This window comes from Amphibalanus amphitrite, unplaced genomic scaffold (assembly GCF_019059575.1).
Source record: "Amphibalanus amphitrite isolate SeventyFive unplaced genomic scaffold, NRLGWU_Aamphi_draft 000028F_arrow, whole genome shotgun sequence".
In the NCBI taxonomy this organism is placed as follows: domain Eukaryota; kingdom Metazoa; phylum Arthropoda; class Thecostraca; order Balanomorpha; family Balanidae; genus Amphibalanus; species Amphibalanus amphitrite.
In genome coordinates, this window is record NW_024881524.1 from 317,135 (window position 1) to 335,160 (window position 18,026).

Here is an 18,026-nt window from a genome sequence, read left to right on the forward strand (position 1 = left end):
GAGACAGAGATAGTGACAGTGAGAGAGCCAGTGACAGATGGGAGACTGAGGAGCTGCCACCCACCGCCAGGTCGACCAGGTGCAGTTTGCCGACTCTCACGTGGTTCTGACCGTCCAGACCGCGCTCGCTCCGCTCAATGGTCGTGGTGAAGATAGCGTGCGAGCGCGAGCTGTGCTCGTTCATATTTGTGGCGCCCACCGATCCTGGGGGAAGGGATGGACCGACATCAGTCGGGGTAATGAGCTTAGTCGAGATCAACCAGAGTCAGTCAGGGTCAGTCGAGGTCAGTCGAGGTCCGCAGGAGTCCGTCGGATTCACAGGGTCAGCCATGTCAGTCAGGGTCTCCAGTTCATGTCGGTGTGTTGATAGTGATACTTGATTGCAATCACAAATAAACGGATCTGTAATACAAGTATGTGATCCAGATGAAGAGATGCTTTACTATGACCACAGCAAATGATCTCGCATTTACAATACCTAGTGTGAGGTCTGTCAGCACGCAAGTGGGCACTACAACGTAACATTTCCCAAACCTGCGCTGCTGTCCCACCAAGAACTTACTGTTTTTGTTTCCGAGCGTCATGATTTTGTCCATGTCGTCGGCGTTGTTGACCACGAAGGCGGAGAGGTCCTTGACGTAGACGCCGATGTCTGGTCGCTCCTTGACCTCGAGTCGCTGCGACTGCGACTTTCCCAGCAGGTCGCGCACCTCCTCGTTGTAAATCTCCAGGTAGGAGACGCGCACCAGGAACCTGGAATCAGGAGAGGCCCGTGTCAGCGGCTGTTCAGGGTTCGACGTTACTTGGGAAATGTGTACCGCTGAATGTGTACTGATCATTGAGCATTCCGGCCCTCGGTGAAAACTACAATAGTTATTACGGTCGAAATCTCCCGACCTTCCCCCTATTTCCCACACTCAAACTCACTTTGAGTCTCCGGCCGACTTGGCGATGTGTCCGAAAATGTGCGCGAAGGAGTTGGGTATGATGCCCTTTTTCTCGGCCACAGTCCTGACTCCCTCCATGGTGAAGGTCTTGCCGGTGCCCGTCTGGCCGTAGGCGAAGATGGTGCCGTTGTAGCCCTCCAGGACGTTCTCAACGATCGGCCGCGCCACCTGGTTGTAGATGTCAAACTGCCGGCGGAAACGATCCGTAGATTAGTTAGGCGGGGGGCGCTGGGATAGAGGGTTTAGATGACAAAAGTAAACCTCGTTCCTGCGCCAAGGTCATACCATTACTTGCCTACAACAAAAAGAGAGCCAGTTAACTAGCCTGTTAGGGTTTATCTCACCTGTTTGGAGTCGGGTCCAAAGGCCAGGTCGAAGGTGAACGTTTTGGGCGGCTCGGACGCTGCGGCGCTGGGGCTGCGCAGCGACACGGAGCCAGCCAGAGAGTTCACCTCCACGGCGCTGCGGTGGCCGGCCGCCAGCTCGGCGTCGTTCAGCGGCCGCACGCGCACCACCACACGCACGTTATCCTTGTCGGCCGGGTTGGCCATGGCCGGCGGCTCCGGTCCGGACCGCGCGGGGCCGGCACTCCGAACAGCGGGACCGGTGGTGGAGAGGTGAGCTGATTATCACAGTGCGCGGTACCAGAAATGTGCACCTCTTTTGTCCTGCAAATGCAAACCAAGTATAAAATGTCTGGCAACAGCCCCAGCATGCCAGCCTGGTGAATAGTCATCAAGTTTTTCACACTTATTACAACTGCCATAAGTTTTTCAAATTATTGTGATACAATGACTATGCTAGAGAAAAGTTCAAACCAAACTATGATGTATTGTTTTGATATTGCATGTTTGTTGGGGGTTAAGGGCGCGCCGACAGCGAGGTCATTTTGCGCTGTTTTGATATTGCATTTGCACCTATTATAATGGGTATAGCATGATGTATTTTGGCAAAAAAAAATTGTAAGTTTAGCCGTCGAAAAACTATTTTAAAAAAAGACTGCACCCTCTAAAAAACAGACAAATTAGCAAAATCAGAATATGTAAGGAAAGGAAACATCCTTCTAAGCTTCAAAAGTGAGATTACACATCAATACTTATGATACTTTTTACACAAAATATTTATAAGTTACACTCAACCACCAATTAATTCAGGTAAGGTGAGGTTACATTAGGTAAGGTTAGGTCAGATTAAATTAGATTTTGTTGTTTCTGCTTGTAGTGTACCTCCTTTTTTTTAGGAGTTAATGATTGTTGTGAACAATTTTCTAGGTTAATAGATGACCTTTGAAAATATGATCTAGTTTCTAATCATTTTTGAGCCAAGGGATCAAAAGCAGGATTTCACCATAAGGCAGTGACTTTTAAAGTTTCTATATTCCATAGTGCTTATATTTATGTACAGAGGCCAGAGCACACAGATTTGCCACCAGGGGTGTCGATTTTTCAAAATGGTTGGGGGTGCTCAACCTCTGTACCGGGTGAAAGATTGCAGCTTTGCCATGGGGCACAACCGTACATACAAGGCATGGTTGGGTATCCCCATAAGGTACCTACTGATAATCCCGGGATTTCCACTAATATTTCCCAAAGGTTGAACGTTCTTCAGCATCATTCTGCTCGTCCTGGTAGGTACTTGGCTACCTTATTACATAAATATGTTTCCGAAAAAAGTCGTACATTTGCCGGCAGCTGGTTGCAGCCCCGGCACCTCGGTAATAAGGCGACAGTAACCGATGACGGCGATTAGCACCGGTGCAGCAGCCCCTGCGGTCCGCAGGAGTGGATATTGCGCGGAGGGAACGGTAGCTACGAAGCTCTGGCGGTAATCAGACGATCACAATAATCTCTGATAATGACAGGTGATCGCATTTCGATATTTATGGGTTTACAATTTTCCAGTCAGTGGCGTAGCCAGGTGGGCCCGTGAGGCACATGCCCCCCCCCCCCATCAGGTTCAGGGGCCCCTCGGGTTATTCGGGCCTGAAGGGCCCTGCGGCGCCAATTGGCCGCTGAGGGTCCACGTTGGCCATATTTGGACTAAGTAGGGCCCCACAGGGCTCGTAAGAACACCTCATGGGCACACAAGTACCAACATTAAGATCTCCATAAGGGCCCCAAGCCAGCCTCTGAGGCCCACTTGCCGGCCTCTGGGGGTCCTAACCGGCCTATAGGGGGCCAGCTCTAGGAGCTGCACACCCGCCTGTAATGGCCCCACACCCATTTCTCTGAGGGCCCCTATAACAGCGACTGTGAGGGCCCTCACCGGCGCCCCTGAGCGCCACACCGGCGTCTCTAAGGGCCACACACCCCTAACTCTGAGGGCCTACACCAACGGCTTTAAAAACCCTACATGGGCGGTTCTGAGGGCCCTTGTCAGTTACCAGCGACCCTGACGATCCCACACAGGTGACTCGGAGGATCCCAGCGGCGTCTGAGCGCACCATACCAGTCTCTGAGAACCCCACAAGGCTCTTGAAGGCACCGGTGACCTCTTAATATCTTCTTGTCGGCCTACGAAGGGTCCGTTCCGTAACGGCAGTTCTGAGGGCCCCACGCGCGCCTGTGATGGCCCTAAACCAGTGTCTCTGAGAGCCCCCACAACGGCGCCTGTGAGGGCCGTCACCGGCGACTGTGAACCCTCCACACCGGCGGCTCCGAGGGCCCCACATTGCCATATCTGAGGGCCCCACACTAGTGCCTCTTAAGGCCCTATATCGGCGCCTCTGGGGGCCCAACATCGTAGCTTCTGAAGGCCCCACAAGTGCGCATGTGACGGCCACTCTGCCACCGGTGACATTTGAAGGCCCCACACCGGCGACTCTGAGGGCCCCATCGGCGCTGAGTCCGTGCCGGTCTCTAAAGACGACCCCACAGGGTTTCTTAAGGTACCACCGGCCTTTGATGGCCCTTTGTCGGCCTCTGAGGGCCCGTCGCCGGTCTCTGGAGCCCCCTGCCGGCTTGTAAAGGGTACGCGCCAGCAGCTCTAAGGGTCCGACACCCGTGTACGACGGCGGACGGACCCACACCAGTGTCTTTGCAACTTACCGTTTTTCCGCCCTTCTTCTTAAAACTAACTTTTCTTTTCTTTACATCTTTATTTCATGCATTGCAAGTTGTGTAATTGTTTTAGTTTTAGTAGTGAAAGACTGCAGAACCAATTATTTTCTTCAAGCAGAGTTAGTGGGAGTTATTGAGGGACAAAATCATTGGGGGTGCTAACTGGAACATTCGGGGGTGCCCGGAAAACCATTGGGGGTGCTCATTTGAGCATTGGGGGTGCTGCAGCACCCCCAAAGGTATACAAATCGACACCCATGTTTGCCACCATACATGATACAATGGACCATCTCACCAAGTACAAGCTATTTAAACATTGTGCTTCCAGTCTCTCTCCATTTACCCTGCAGACTCCTCAGGACAATGGATAAGATTTTTTTGATAGCATAAAAGAAGGTATTTGTAGAGTATTGAGTGCTGTTAATGTGGGGATGAAATATTCAGTCACCCACATGTGACATGACCTGTCAACAATGCATTAATGCTCTTGGAATAGAGGAATTGAAATGAGTTTTGATTTGACTAAAAAACTCACCTATGGTGTTTTTACTATTTTACAGTATTCTATCAAACTATGTCTTTAATATAAGAATGAAGCAAAATTTTTGATGCGTGTGTATGTCCCCTGGTCAGACCCATATTTTTACCAGGAGCACCAGGAGTTTATTACAAAGTATGGGTGTTGGGAATAGGTACCTAGTTCACTTCCCTAAAATAAGATTTTTGAAATTGATTTACAATTTTTTAAATGAACAGAAAATGAAATAAAACCTTTTTTATAAAAGATTATTTTCTATATTTTAACAAAAGAAGAACTATATTCTATATAAAAGATGTCTGACACCCAAGTTTCTTCCAAAATACACATTGGCCAATCATATTGCCTGGTGCAAACCTATGCATGCTGCATTGGCTCAGGCTGTGAGCGGCATGCTGATTGGCTGACAGTGACTTAGCTGCATTCCTCAGCAAGGCACGCATTCCTCTACAAGGCACTCTTTACGAAACAAGAAATGGAATATCTTCATCTAGGGCGAGTGTTGGGCAGTGAAAGCTCCCGAGTTGTGCTAGTCTCAGCTCAAGCTACGAAACTGCTATTCCAGTTCAAAACCCCCATGTTAAAAGTGAAATATTTCCTTTAACATGGGCTCAAAACCTTTCTGATCTTTGATCGAGCTTTAAAATAAAAGCCACCGTAAGGCATTGTGATCGTAAGGGCCCTGAGGCCTGACAGCTCCTCAATCAAAAACTTCTGACATTCAATATATCATTGAAGGAGAACATAGATAAATTGGGCAGCATTAATGCACGAGCAGTGCTTCCTGTACCCTGTACCCTAAACTAACGACATCACACGCATCACAACCGCGGACCGCCGAATACCGATACACACTAGGGTGGCACTTAGCAATAGGGTGAATTTTATGTTATCCGATTTTTAGGCGTGCGGGTAGTTTTCTGGTTCCATTCCCGTAAAAAATAATGTGTGCAAAATAATTTTGAAAAATATTGATATTTAGGGGTCGCGAATTGAGGTCAAAGTTGGCAGTTTTGGGGAAAAAATCAACTTTTTGGAAACTACTTTAAACCTATTTGGAATGACATATGTGGTCATTAAGCGTCATATCCGACGTATTTTGACCTTTATTTGTATAACAATTGCTTATCCCATCACTTCCGGTCGATCGTAGCCAGTCCAGGTCACGCCAAGACAGGTCTGATCTGGGCTGTTTTACCCATGTCAGGCCTGTTTTTGGCCTGCGACCGGTGCCTTCTCTCTCACAGTGGAGGTCATATCCTCTTATGAGTGTGAGGAGTGAACGGTCTCTCCTGTTCCAAAGGGAGGACGAGCCCCACAGTTCTATCGGTTCTTGAGACATGCTCCTTTTCTGTCAAAGAGAATGTGAAGAAGTTGGAGCCAGCCTATCGCCGGCGGGGGAAAGCAGAGGCGAGAGTGGGCATTGAGCTGCGCTGGTTTATTGTGCTTTCGGGATGTTCTTCCGTGGGCGCTTCTTCCGACTCTACATAGTGCCAGTGCCAGCAACAGACTTACCCGGCCGTTGCGGCGCGCACACGGAGGGAACGTCTTTGACGATGGCGACCATGAGAGAGAAACGTCGACTCACACTCCCAAGCGCATGCGGGCGAGCGCACGTCCCCAACAGTGAACTGGCCTCGACCGGGCCAAACTGCCCAACCGTAATGTGTGAAGAACACGTGAGCCTGTTATCAACTGCGGCACGGAACTTCTGATACGACTCCGGCTGAACCGCGAATCCTGAACCGCGAGAGAAGGAGCGTCGACCGATTCTAGGTCCTGGTGATAGGGGGGGGGGATAAGGGTGGCCAAGCTCCTCGCCGTTCCCAAACTCCCCTCCATCCAAGCACAGGAGGCCATGCTCACAGCGCTGGGAGGCTAGGAACTGGAGAAGCGGAACTGCGGCCTTTTGCTTCGACGCCACGACGGCGAACAGCATGCTGGTGAACGGTACTTTAGCCCTTATCATTTAGGGCCTTGCCCTTATCGAGCAGAAGCTGGATCGGCCCGTCCTCCAGCTGGCCTGCCGGCACCACGTGTAAGAGCTGGTCCTAGAGAAGGCCTTCTCCACCTGCCGTAGAATCTCGAGCGGCCTCTACATCCGGCTGTTTAAGAGGTTCAAAGGCGGATGGGAGTTCATGCTTCATTGACAGGATCACACCGGTGGCGTTCGCCGTCGACGACGTTCCGGAGTGGGACAAGCTGCTGGTAAGCTTCCATCGCTTCCATCGCTGGACTATGCCTAGCTCCGGGAAGACTACCGAAAACTTCTGGAGCTCTGCGTAACTGCTCTCGGTGGAGTTCCAAGCACGGCATCCGTTTCTCCGCCTCAGAGTACTCCACTGAGTTAGGTGGATGGCAAAGACCATCCGTACCGTGGATGCCTTCCTCTTCAGGGAGCGGCTCCGGCTGACGGCGGCCGAGGCCCTGGTCATCAGACGCTGTGCGCTGTTCGTTGCCTGCAAGTTCGCCGCCGCCGCCGCCGCCTGGTCTGGGACTCTACTGCCACTGCGCCGGCTCTGGACCTGACCTTCGTGAACTCGTTCTGCACCTACCCCGACAAGGAGCTGTCGAAGGCGACAGTCCCGGTCTTCGGCCGTCACCTGTAGTAATTGAGTGATCGGCTGGTGACTCTGGAGCTTTTAGACCCCGACCCTCGGGCTCAATCAAGACATGGTGCGGGCAATAGACTTGTAGGAGAGGGGACCCGCCCCGTAAGTCCTTAGTGGACACTATGAACGCCGCTCTCGCGACCGAGACGTTGGCGAGCTTCCTCACACCATCGTTCAAAAAGCTCTCAAGGATACACGACCTGGACGCGGGGCTCATCATCAATGACCAAGGCCACTGGGAGGACAGCGGCTACCAAACCGCAGCTCGTGTAGTCCGGGAGCTGCGGGTGGTGAATGACTTCACCAGGCGCGGTATGGCGCTGATGTAGGACTGGCACTCATGGAAGACAAAGATTAGCGCCAGTTCTTCCTCCATGTCGTTGAAAAGATCACAGAAAACGCTAACCTGACACCCGAAGATCGACTGCAATTGCTAACCAGGCTACACACAAAGTGATCTGGGTGCCCGTTGCCCATGATACCCCTCCCTCCAATGAGGCGCCAATAATCTACTAAAGAGGAGGAACTGGAGTAGTGGAGCACATATACCAGCGTTCTGGCGTGGCCGAAGCTGCATGGAATATCAATAAACAATATGAAAATGACTAAGAAATGCCTTATTATCATCCGATTATAGCGTAATAGGAAACTCAGAAGCGATTTTAATGATATTGAAATATGCTACCAAAATCTCAATTTTTACCTTGATTCGCGACCTCTAAACATCAATATTTTCCCATAAAAATTTGCCTGCCTTATTTTTTACGGGAATGGAACCGGAAAACCACCCGCACGCATTAAAAATCAAAAATTGATTTTTAAGTGCCACCCTAATACACACTGACACTGATACACACCAAATCCCCCCTCCCACGGTACCACGGCATATACTTAAGTATTGTATATGCTTATACTTTAGACATATACATTAGTATTGCCTGTACTTTACAGAGAACTCCTCCAAAGTCCAAACTCCAAACCAAGCTCCAAACCACGGTATATAAACTTGCTCCAAACACTTGCTCCAAGTCCAAACAAAACCAATCAATCCAATGAATTTATGGGAGCGTTTCTTACAACAGCATTTGTAAACTTATTACGTCATAGCTTTGAGCCAATCAAAACGCTACTAGAGAGTTACTTGGATATATTTTACACTTTAATCATTGTTAAAGAGATAATTGTTCATGTTTGATATCTATAACAGAAATAAATAAGATAAGTTTTATTGAACCCAAGAAGTAAAAAGGGTGCAATATGGAATATGAAGTGTTTCGATTAAACGTCATAGAACAAATACTGTGATTATAAAACACAAAATAAACTATAGGCGGATAATGGCGCGATTGTTTCATAAATGGCGCAATTATTTTGGAATTGCTTGTATATTTACCTTGGACTTGTTGGTATTGGTATTGTATAATATATTTTAATTGTATATTTACCTTGGATGCCTGGGTCGCAAGGCTACGCAACTTATTCCAACAACAACAATTATACATTGGCGGACCCAGCTCCGAGTTTTGGGAGGGGCAAAGCACGGGTAACAATTTAGTGGTTCTTTCCATGCACCGTGCATGGGCGTAATGTTAAAATTTGGTTAAAATTATGCCGTTTGGGAGGAAGCAATTGCCCGATTTGCCCTCCCCTGGATCCGCCACTGCAATTATATATTTTTACCGCGTCTCCTACTAGTGTTGTCCCGTAGCTCAGTTGGTAGAGCATTGGACTCCCGGTAGTGAGAGCCCGGGTTCGAGACGCTCCGGCGCTCGATATTTGAGACTCCTGACGGGGATGGTCTGCGGTTGGTGGGAGCAGCCGCAGCCAGTCGAAGTCAGTTGAGTGGGACAGGCCGTGTCCGGCTTTGAAGGGCACGTTAAACTTTGGCATCTGAATTCTCCCGTTACCCGGAATTGCGCGATCGGACGGTAGGGGTCGGGGTCTACGCAACAAGCTCTAGCGTGGGCTTCGGCTCTGTCAATCCGTCCATTCAAACATTCGAGCTAAATTTATAAAAAAGTGTTCGATGTGTTCGATAACTGGGTCTAAAAGAAAAAGCATTAAGTTATAAGTGTTCTTTCATTCGTTCGAGATTCATTCATTCGTTCATTCATTGAAAACGCCTTTTGGGCGAAGAACGAGCGAGCGAGATAGGGAGCCCTGCAGGCCAGGGGCGTAGGATCCTATACAGTTGGGGGGGCTTCAGCCCCCCCAACTTGCTGGTCAGCCCCCCCAACTTGCTAGGCAGCCCCCCCCCCCCAACATGATAAAATATGGACAAATCAAAGAAGACTCAACTTGGCAAGGTTAAATAGTACAATTTTGGGTATTAGTAAAGCAGGCGTCACACTTCTTGCAACCAAGGAGAGACGCTGTTAGGTTAGGCTGTAGGTTGTAGGTTTTAGGTGGTAGATTTTAGGTTGTAGGTTGCAGGTTTTTGGTTGTAGGTTGTAGGTGAGGTTAGGTCAGGTTAGGTTAGGTTTGGTTTGGTTTGGTCCGATTAGAGGGCATCTCTGGAGTCTGGGTATAGCGCCTCTCTTCTTTACGACTACCCAATTTTGACCTTTAAACTAACTGGGGGCTTTGAAAATGTGCATTGCAATGGAGGGAGTAAATTTAATTTAATTTATAAAATGACTTTCGAGTCATTAGAAAGAACATACTAGCAAAACAAGACCAGTAAGGTACACATAAAAATCAACGGTGGTTTTAGCAAGCCTGAAATAATCAATTGGTCAGCATGTTTGATGTTAGAACACCAGTACAGCTGGCGTCACTAAGCAATTTCGGTTGCGGTATTTTACAAGAACCAAGCATTCTGCATATCACTCGAAAACTATATACCTAATTTTATTCTTAATAGTTCCAGATCGTGTACACAAACGAGTACACACAACCTTAACGAAAATAATGCATCAGTTATCTCACCTCCCGAACGTAGTCAAGGCCGGTGAAATATCGTCAGCTGATTATGTTTAGGATTATGTTAAATCTTTAATTAATGATAACGTCAAAATGAATAAAAATAAACAGGCATTATCTTAAAACATTTTCGTAAAAAAGTGCACGTTCACTAACTTTTAACTGTTTTTTTTCATATTTTTTTCTAAGATATCTCTTATGTCCCGCTTTCAGAAAAAGGCCAAATCCTTTTTACGGATTTGACGCCATCGTAGGCATAACCAGCTGACGATACATCACAAAACCTTTGGATGTTACTATGCGTGCGTTCGGCATCCGGATAATCAGGGAAAATTATCCGGTATCAGCGATAATTATCGGGGATTACGGTTCGGTATCGCGATAACGAGACATGCTGAAGATAGGCACTCACCAATATTTTTTCGGCCGAGAATATCCAAACAATAATCTTTTCCGGATGCCGAGCGCACGCTAAAGCGGCGCAGAAAGCAGAAAAGCACAACAAAACAAAGGCGCGACACTCGACAGCTTCGTTTCGTTTGTATAGGAGTGGGTGCAAGGCCATGTGGGTGGAACTCGGACGGTAGGACGGACGATGAGGACAATTGTTCAGAGACGTACCCAAGGGGGGGGGGGACGGGGCGCCCCTTCCTTGGGGTTTTCAGGAGGCCCCCGTGGGCCGAAGGCCACGGGGCCAAAACTACGTCGGAGGCGAAAGAAATTCAAGGGAATCCAAAACTCACGTCAGGACATTCAGGGCCTGTGACCAGCCTGACAGCTAGGGTCCTTCTTACTTCCTGGGGCCTCCTCTGAATAACCACTAGTGTCTGTGTCTGACCGCTAGGGCCCCTCTGACTCCTCAGTAGAGAGGAGGCCCACTGTAGAGAGGAGGCCCCTTTAGAGAGCTGTAGAGAGGAAACCCTCTGTAGAGAGGAGACCATCTGTAAAAAGGAGACCCTCTCTAGAGAGGAGGCCCTCTGTAGAGAGGAGGCCCTCTGTAGATAGGAGGCCCTCTGTAGAGAGGAGACCATCTGTAGAAAGAAGGCCCTATGTAGAGAGGAGGCCCTCCGTAAAAAGGAGACCGCCTGAAAGCAGAAGGCCCTCTGAAGAGAGGAGGCCCGCTGTAGAGAGGATGCCGTCTGTTGAGAGGACTCCCTCAGTAGAGAGGAGGCCGGAGGCCCTTTGCAGAGATGAGGTCCTCTGTAGAGAGGAGGTCCCCTGTACTAGAGAGGACGGGCCCTCTGAAGAAAGGATGCCCTCTGAAAGGGATAGACTCTCAGTAGAGAGGAAGTCCTCTGTAGAGAGTAGCCCTTCTGTAGTTGAGAGGCCCTGTGAAAAGAGGAGGCCCACAGTAGAGAGGTGGTCCTCTGTAGAGAGGAGGCCCTCTGTGTTTTTTTTTCTCAAATTTGTGTACGTAGGGGAGAGAGGTCATATTGCGCCATGTTCTTAAATGCGCCACACCTTCCTCCTGTCCAAAATTCGATTCGAATGAATGCTCGAATGTGTGCATTTACTTCACCACCAATAACTCACTCTTATTCCGGTCCACGGTGGCAGGTGAGGTGTCTCAGCTTTCTCGCAGACCATTTTTTGTGATTTCCTATATTTTCTTACGCGAAACAGTCTATTTCGACCTTTGCTAGTGTCATGGTTTATCTTAGAGATAGTGATTCAACTAATAATCATTGTTAATTGCTCGTTTAATGATAGTTTTGAAAGTTTAACACCACCGTGGCTTCGCTGTCCTCGCCATATTTGAAGCTCATGAAAAATGTGTTCCATTCGTAATTGCGCCCACCCTATTTGCGCCCTATTCTTCAACCCAGAGAAACAGCATCTGGTGGTTGGGACACATTTCATTGAACACTTTGATTATTAGAGCGCTCACCTTACCATTACCTTAGCCTTCACAGCATAAATGGTTAATGGGCTGACACGTTCAAATAGGCTACTTAGTTAGGTGGCAAACCGTTGTTTTTAATAGGGCGCTTTTACATGAGAGGCATGGGCGCTTTTTGATGGGGAAGTCCGTAAATGCGCCCTTTGCAGGTGTGTCGGAAAACTTTTCTCTTGTTAATCTTTATGGGTTTGAAACAAATAAGGAGTTGTAATTTGATGCCAAAATAACTGAGGTACAATTTGAGATATCATCAAGCATGACAGCTGGTCAACTTTAGCCGCAATAGGCCGATATCCTTAAGGTGGCGCAATATGACCTCTCTCCCCTACAGGTCAATACGAGATCGTGGCTGTAATCACACCACCCAACCGTGTCAAATTGAATCGGAATTCATATGTGTACTGTGGAGTGTGAAGAAACTCCGGTTTGTACTACCATGCTAAAAGAGTTGTAAAATTTGTGATTTGGAGCTGTGTTTTGACAAATGCTTTTGCAAATTTTCTCGGCGCTCCGCGCCTCCGATTCATACACCAATCAATAAGGAAGATCGTGACTGTAATAACACTACCCATGTCAAATTGAATCAAAATTCAAATGTGTACTGTTGAGGAACTCCGGCTTGTACTATCATGCTAAAATGGTCTTAAAATTTGTTTTGGAGCTGTGTTTTGACAAATGCTTTTTATTTGCAATTTTTCGCCGCGCTTCTCGCCGCCGATTCACAAACAGGACAATAAGGGAGATCGCTACTGTATGCTACTAATGCATTAGGCTAAAAGTGCGGTAACAATACCAACTTCTAGGTTTTGAAGTCGGTCGATACGCCCCCCCCCAAGAAATCCGTGGCGACGCACTTGTATAGGTGGATTTAACTAAAACTACTGAGCCGAGTGACTTATAACGATAAAGCTTCATCTTAAAAACGCCTTTTGAGCTCGACATACTCGCTCCCCCTCCCCCGGTCGTCAGAATTCATCCATCAGACCCGGCATGTCGGCCGACCTGTAACCCCCCCCCCCCCCCCCCCCCCCACCGCCATAAAAAAACGTTCGCCTAGATCCTCCCTTGCCCTCTGTAGAGAGGAGGACCCCTGTATAGAGGAGGCCCCCCGGGATCCTCCGCCCCCCTGGCCAACTTCTAGGTACGTGCCTGCAATTGTTCGTGCATTTTGGGAGTATTCGTGTGGCTACACGACCAACAACTTAAAAAATAAAATTATGCTTCCAATGATATGCAGAATGCGGGGTTTTGCGAAATACCTACTACAACAGAAATTGTTCCGTAACGGTCCTGCTTTACCGATCACGATCGCCTACTTTGTCAATACCGCTATCGTGGTCCTAGAAGTAGTCGAAGTGGTCCCTCAGGCAGCCAAAAGGGAGCCATTAAACAGTCTACAATCTTTACACAAAAACTAGCCTTTCCGAAATGAAGTGGGTGATTGGTGAAAAATGAGTTCCTAGATTTTAGGAAAGTGAGGGTCCCTCTAAGGAGCCCCTAAAACAGTTTGCCAAACTAGGGGATAGGAATCTAAATACTGATTCAATCAAGAAATTGAATCTCTCATCAGCCTCAAGTATAATAAGAGCATACATACTCGTATACCGTTTTAGTGGCATACTTTCAACTTTGCATTTGAAAAGAGCGGGAACATACACTGCATAAATGTGGTTGCAAAAAGTTGAGCCGGAGTATAAATAAATACCTACGCCTTATTTTATAAGTGTGAACTTGGATCCAGGGGAGAGATTAAGTCATATCGCTCAAGTCATAGACCCGCTTTTCACCACCACGGTCCACGCTCCCCCCCCCCCCCCCCAGTCAGCACCTTTTCCAGTTCTAGTTCACCCCCCCCCCTCCTGGTCAGCACCTTTCGTCGCCGCCCCCACCGGCGTCCGGGGTTCAGCCCCCCCCCCCCCCCAACCTATTTTGCGATCCTACACCCCTGCTGCAGGCTGCACGTGCGGAATGTCCATAAAGTTAGCGTCGTATTCGTATTCGGATTCAAATTCGAGTAATGATTTCGCTCAAAATTGGCATACAGATAGCCCATGGCACGCTGAGTTCGAAAATGGCGACCTTTTTTTCCTAGGTCAAACCGTTTGACCTTGAGAGGTCAAAATACTGCGTACCCTGTAGAATCTTTGTTTATGGTCCGATTTGAAAAAGTCGACCACCAGTGTGTTCGTCTCATCGAGAAGCAGTAGCACATTCAAAAAAATCCGAGGTCAAGGTCATAGGTCAAGGTCAAGGTCACTTTAAAAATCGCCGTACCCTATAAAATCTTCATTTTTGGCGCTATCGGAAAATTTCGGCCACCACTGTGCTCGTCTCATCGAGAAGCAGTAGCACATTTGAAAAAATCCGAGGTCAAGGTCATAGGTCAAGGTCAAGGTCACTTTAAACGTTAATTTTAGTCCCCGTACCCTGTAGAATCTTTGTTTATGGTCCGATTTGAAAATTTCGGCCACCACTGTGTTCGTCTCATCGAGAAGCAGTAGCACATTCGAAAAAATCGAGGTCAATGTCATAGGTCAAGGTCAAGGTCACTTTAAACGTTCATTTTAGTCCCCGTACCCTGTAGAATCTTTGTTTATGGTCCGATTTAAAAATTTCGGCCACCACTGTGTTCGTCTCATCGAGAAGCAGTAGCACATTCGAAAAAATCCGAGGTCAAGGTCATAGGTCAAGGTCAAGGTCACTTTAAACGTTAATTTTAGTCCCCGTACCCTGTAGAATCTTTGTTTATGGTCCGAGTTAAAAATTTCGGCCACCACTGTGTTCGTCTCATCGAGAAGCAGTAGCACAATCGAAAAAATCCGAGGTCAAGGTCATAGGTCAAGGTCAAGGTCACTTTAAACGTTAATTTTAGTCCCCGTACCCTGTAGAATCTTTGTTTATGGTCCGATTTAAAAATTTCGGCCACCACTGTGTTCTTCTAATCGAGAAGCAGTAGCACATTCGAAAAAATCCGAGGTCAAGGTCATAGGTCAAGGTCAAGGTCACTTTAAACGTTAATTTTAGTCCCCGTACCCTGTAGAATCTTTGTTTATGGTCCGATTTGAAAATTTCGGCCACCACTGTGTTCGTCTCATCGAGAAGCAGTAGCACATTCGAAAAAACGAGGTCAAGGTAATAGGTCAAGGTCAAGTTCACTTTAAACGTTAATTTTAGTCCCCGTACCCTGTAGAATCTTTGTTTATGGTCTGAGTTAAAAATTTCGGCCACCACTGTGTTCGTCTCATCGAGAAGCAGTAGCACATTCGAAAAAATCCGAGGTCAAGGTCATAGGTCAAGGTCAAGGTCACTTTAAACGTTAATTTTAGTCCCCGTACCCTGTAGAATCTTTGTTTATGGTCCGATTTAAAAATTTCGGCCACCACTGTGTTCGTCTCATCGAGAAGCAGTAGCACATTTGAAAAAATCCGAGATCAAGGTCATAGGTCAAGGTCAAGGTCACTTTAAACGTTAATTTTAGTCCCCGTACCCTGTAGAATCTTTGTTTATGGTCCGATTTAAAAATTTCGGCCACCACTGTGTTCGTCTCATCGAGAAGCAGTAGCACATTCGAAAAAATCCGAGGTCAAGGTCATAGGTCAAGGTCAAGGTCACTTTAAACGTTAATTTTAGTCCCCGTACCCTGTAGAATCTTTGTTTATGGTCCGATTTAAAAATTTCGGCCACCACTGTGTTCGTCTCATCGAGAAGCAGTAGCACATTCGAAAAAATCCGAGGTCAAGGTCATAGGTCAAAGTCAAGGTCACTTTAAACGTTAATTTTAGTCCCCGTACCCTATAGAATCTTTGTTTATGGTCCGATTTAAAAATTTCGGCCACCACTGTGTTCGTCTCATCGAGAAGCAGTAGCACATTCGAAAAAATCCGAGGTCAAGGTCATAGGTCAAGGTCAAGGTCACTTTAAACGTTAATTTTAGTCCCGTAAATTACGTTTTAGTTAAACGTAATTTTAGTTAATTTTAGTAAATTTTAGTTAAAGTGACCTTGACCTTGACCTATGACCTTGACCTCGGATTTTTTCGAATGTGCTACTGCTTCTCGATGAGACGAACACAGTGGTGGCCGAAATTTTTAAATCGGACCATAAACAAAGATTCTACAGGGTACGGGGACTAAAATTAACGTTCAAAGTGACCTTGACCTTGACCTATGACCTTGACCTCGGATTTTTTCGAATGTGCTACTGCTTCTCGATGAGACGAACACAGTGGTGGCCGAAATTTTTAAATCGGACCATAAACAAAGATTCTACAGGGTACGGGGACTAAAATTAACGTTTAAAGTGACCTTGACCTTGACCTATGACCTTGACCTCGGATTCTTTCGAATGTGCTACTGCTTCTCAATGAGACGAAGACAGTGGTGGCCGAATTTTTCCGATAGCTCCAAAAATGAAGATTTTATAGGGTACGGCGATTTCAAAAGTGACCTTGACCTTGACCTATGACCTTGACCTCGGATTTTTTTTTAATGTGCTACTGCTTCTCGATGAGACAAACACACTGGTCGTCGAATTTTTCAAATCGGACCATAAACAAAGATTCTACAGGGTACGCAGTATTTTGACCTCTCAAGGTCAAACGGTTTGGCCTAGGAAAAAAAGGTCACCATTTTCGAACTCAGCGTGCCATGGGCTATCTGTATGCCAATTTTGAGCGAAATCATTACTCGAATTTGAATCCGAATTTTAACGATTAAAGTGACCTTGACCTTGACCTATGACCTTGACCTCGGATTTTTTCGAATGTGCTACTGCTTCTCGATGAGACGAACACAGTGGTGGCTGAAATTTTCCGATAGCTCCAAAAATGAAGATTTTAGAGGGTACGGGGACTAAAATTAACGTTTAAAGTGACCTTGACCTTGACCTATGACCTTGACCTCGGATTTTTTCAAATGTGCTACTGCTTCTCGATGAGACGAACACAGTGGTGGCCGAAATTTTCAAATCGGACCATAAACAAAGATTCTACAGGGTACGGGGACTAAAATTAACGTTTAAAGTGACCTTGACCTTGACCTATGACCTTGACCTCGGATTTTTTTTTCAAATGTGCTACTGCTTCTCGATGAGTCGAACACAGTGGTGGCCGAAATTTTTAAATCGGACCATAAACAAAGATTCTACAGGGTACGGGGACTAAAATTAACGTTTAAAGTGACCTTGACCTTGACCTATGACCTTGACCTCGGATTTTTTCGAATGTGCTTCTGCTTCTCGATGAGACAAACACAGTGGTGGCCGAAATTTTCCGATAGCTCCAAAAATGAAGATTTTATAGGGTACGGCGATTTTTAAAGTGACCTTGACCTTGACCTATGACCTTGACCTCGGATTTTTTTGAATGTGCTACTGCTTCTCGATGTGACGAACACACTGGTGGTCGAATTTTTCAAATCGGACCATAAACAAAGATTCTACAGGGTACGCAGTATTTTGACCTCTCAAGGTCAAACGGTTTGACCTAGGAAAAAAGGTCACCATTTTCGAACTCAGCGTGCCATGGGCTATCTGTATGCCAATTTTGAGCGAAATCATTACTCGAATTTGAATCCGAATACGAATACGACGCTAACTTTATGGACATAACCTACTAACTGGTCCCCAACCGTGTACCAAATTTGAGCGCAATGCGGCAATCGGCCCGGCCGTTCTCGAGATCTGGAAGCGCCCCCTGCACGTGCGCACGTGCGGTAACACCTTAACCGCAACACATGGGAATGCATTGCCTGGTGGATGCCTACCTGTAGGTATGCCAAGTTTTAGCGAAATCCCCCCAGTAATTGCCGAGTTATTAAAATGGGAACAAATTTGACACCTCTTATTCTTGTATTTTGCACGTGCACTGGGGGTGACCCACATGCATCGAGAGTATCCTATTTTTGGTAGAAGGGATGCTGCTACCCTACAAAAATTACCGCAAGTCAATCGCCCAAGCGGCTGCTGAGATATGAGCCTCTCAAAATCACTAGGTAGTAGGTACTTTTGCAAAACAGCTTGAACACCCTTGACTTTTCACGTGGCACGTGC

The 18,026-nt window shown here is 47.1% G+C and overlaps 1 protein-coding gene across 7 annotated transcripts in view; it reads right to left on the reverse strand.

Annotated features, from left to right (window-relative positions):
• The window catches only part of LOC122365099 (kinesin-like protein KIF3A), a 20,469-nt gene extending 10,404 nt beyond the window's left edge, over positions 1-10,065 (reverse strand). The window contains exons 1-5 of one of the 7 annotated variants that reach the window (XM_043336039.1): positions 10,001-10,065; positions 1,292-1,615; positions 928-1,133; positions 563-753; positions 65-204 (exon numbers count right to left, since the gene is read on the reverse strand). In XM_043336039.1, coding sequence (XP_043191974.1) covers positions 65-204; positions 563-753; positions 928-1,133; positions 1,292-1,498 — 744 coding nt within the window. In that variant the 5' untranslated portion in view covers positions 1,499-1,615; positions 10,001-10,065. Of the gene's footprint in view, positions 1-64; positions 205-562; positions 754-927; positions 1,134-1,291; positions 1,616-3,212; positions 3,232-8,094; positions 8,169-8,601; positions 8,674-10,000 lie in introns of those variants that run through there. The other 6 variants (XM_043336072.1, XM_043336064.1, XM_043336047.1 and 3 more) reach the window with 6 other exon arrangements.
• Positions 10,066-18,026: the final 7,961 nt, after the last annotated feature.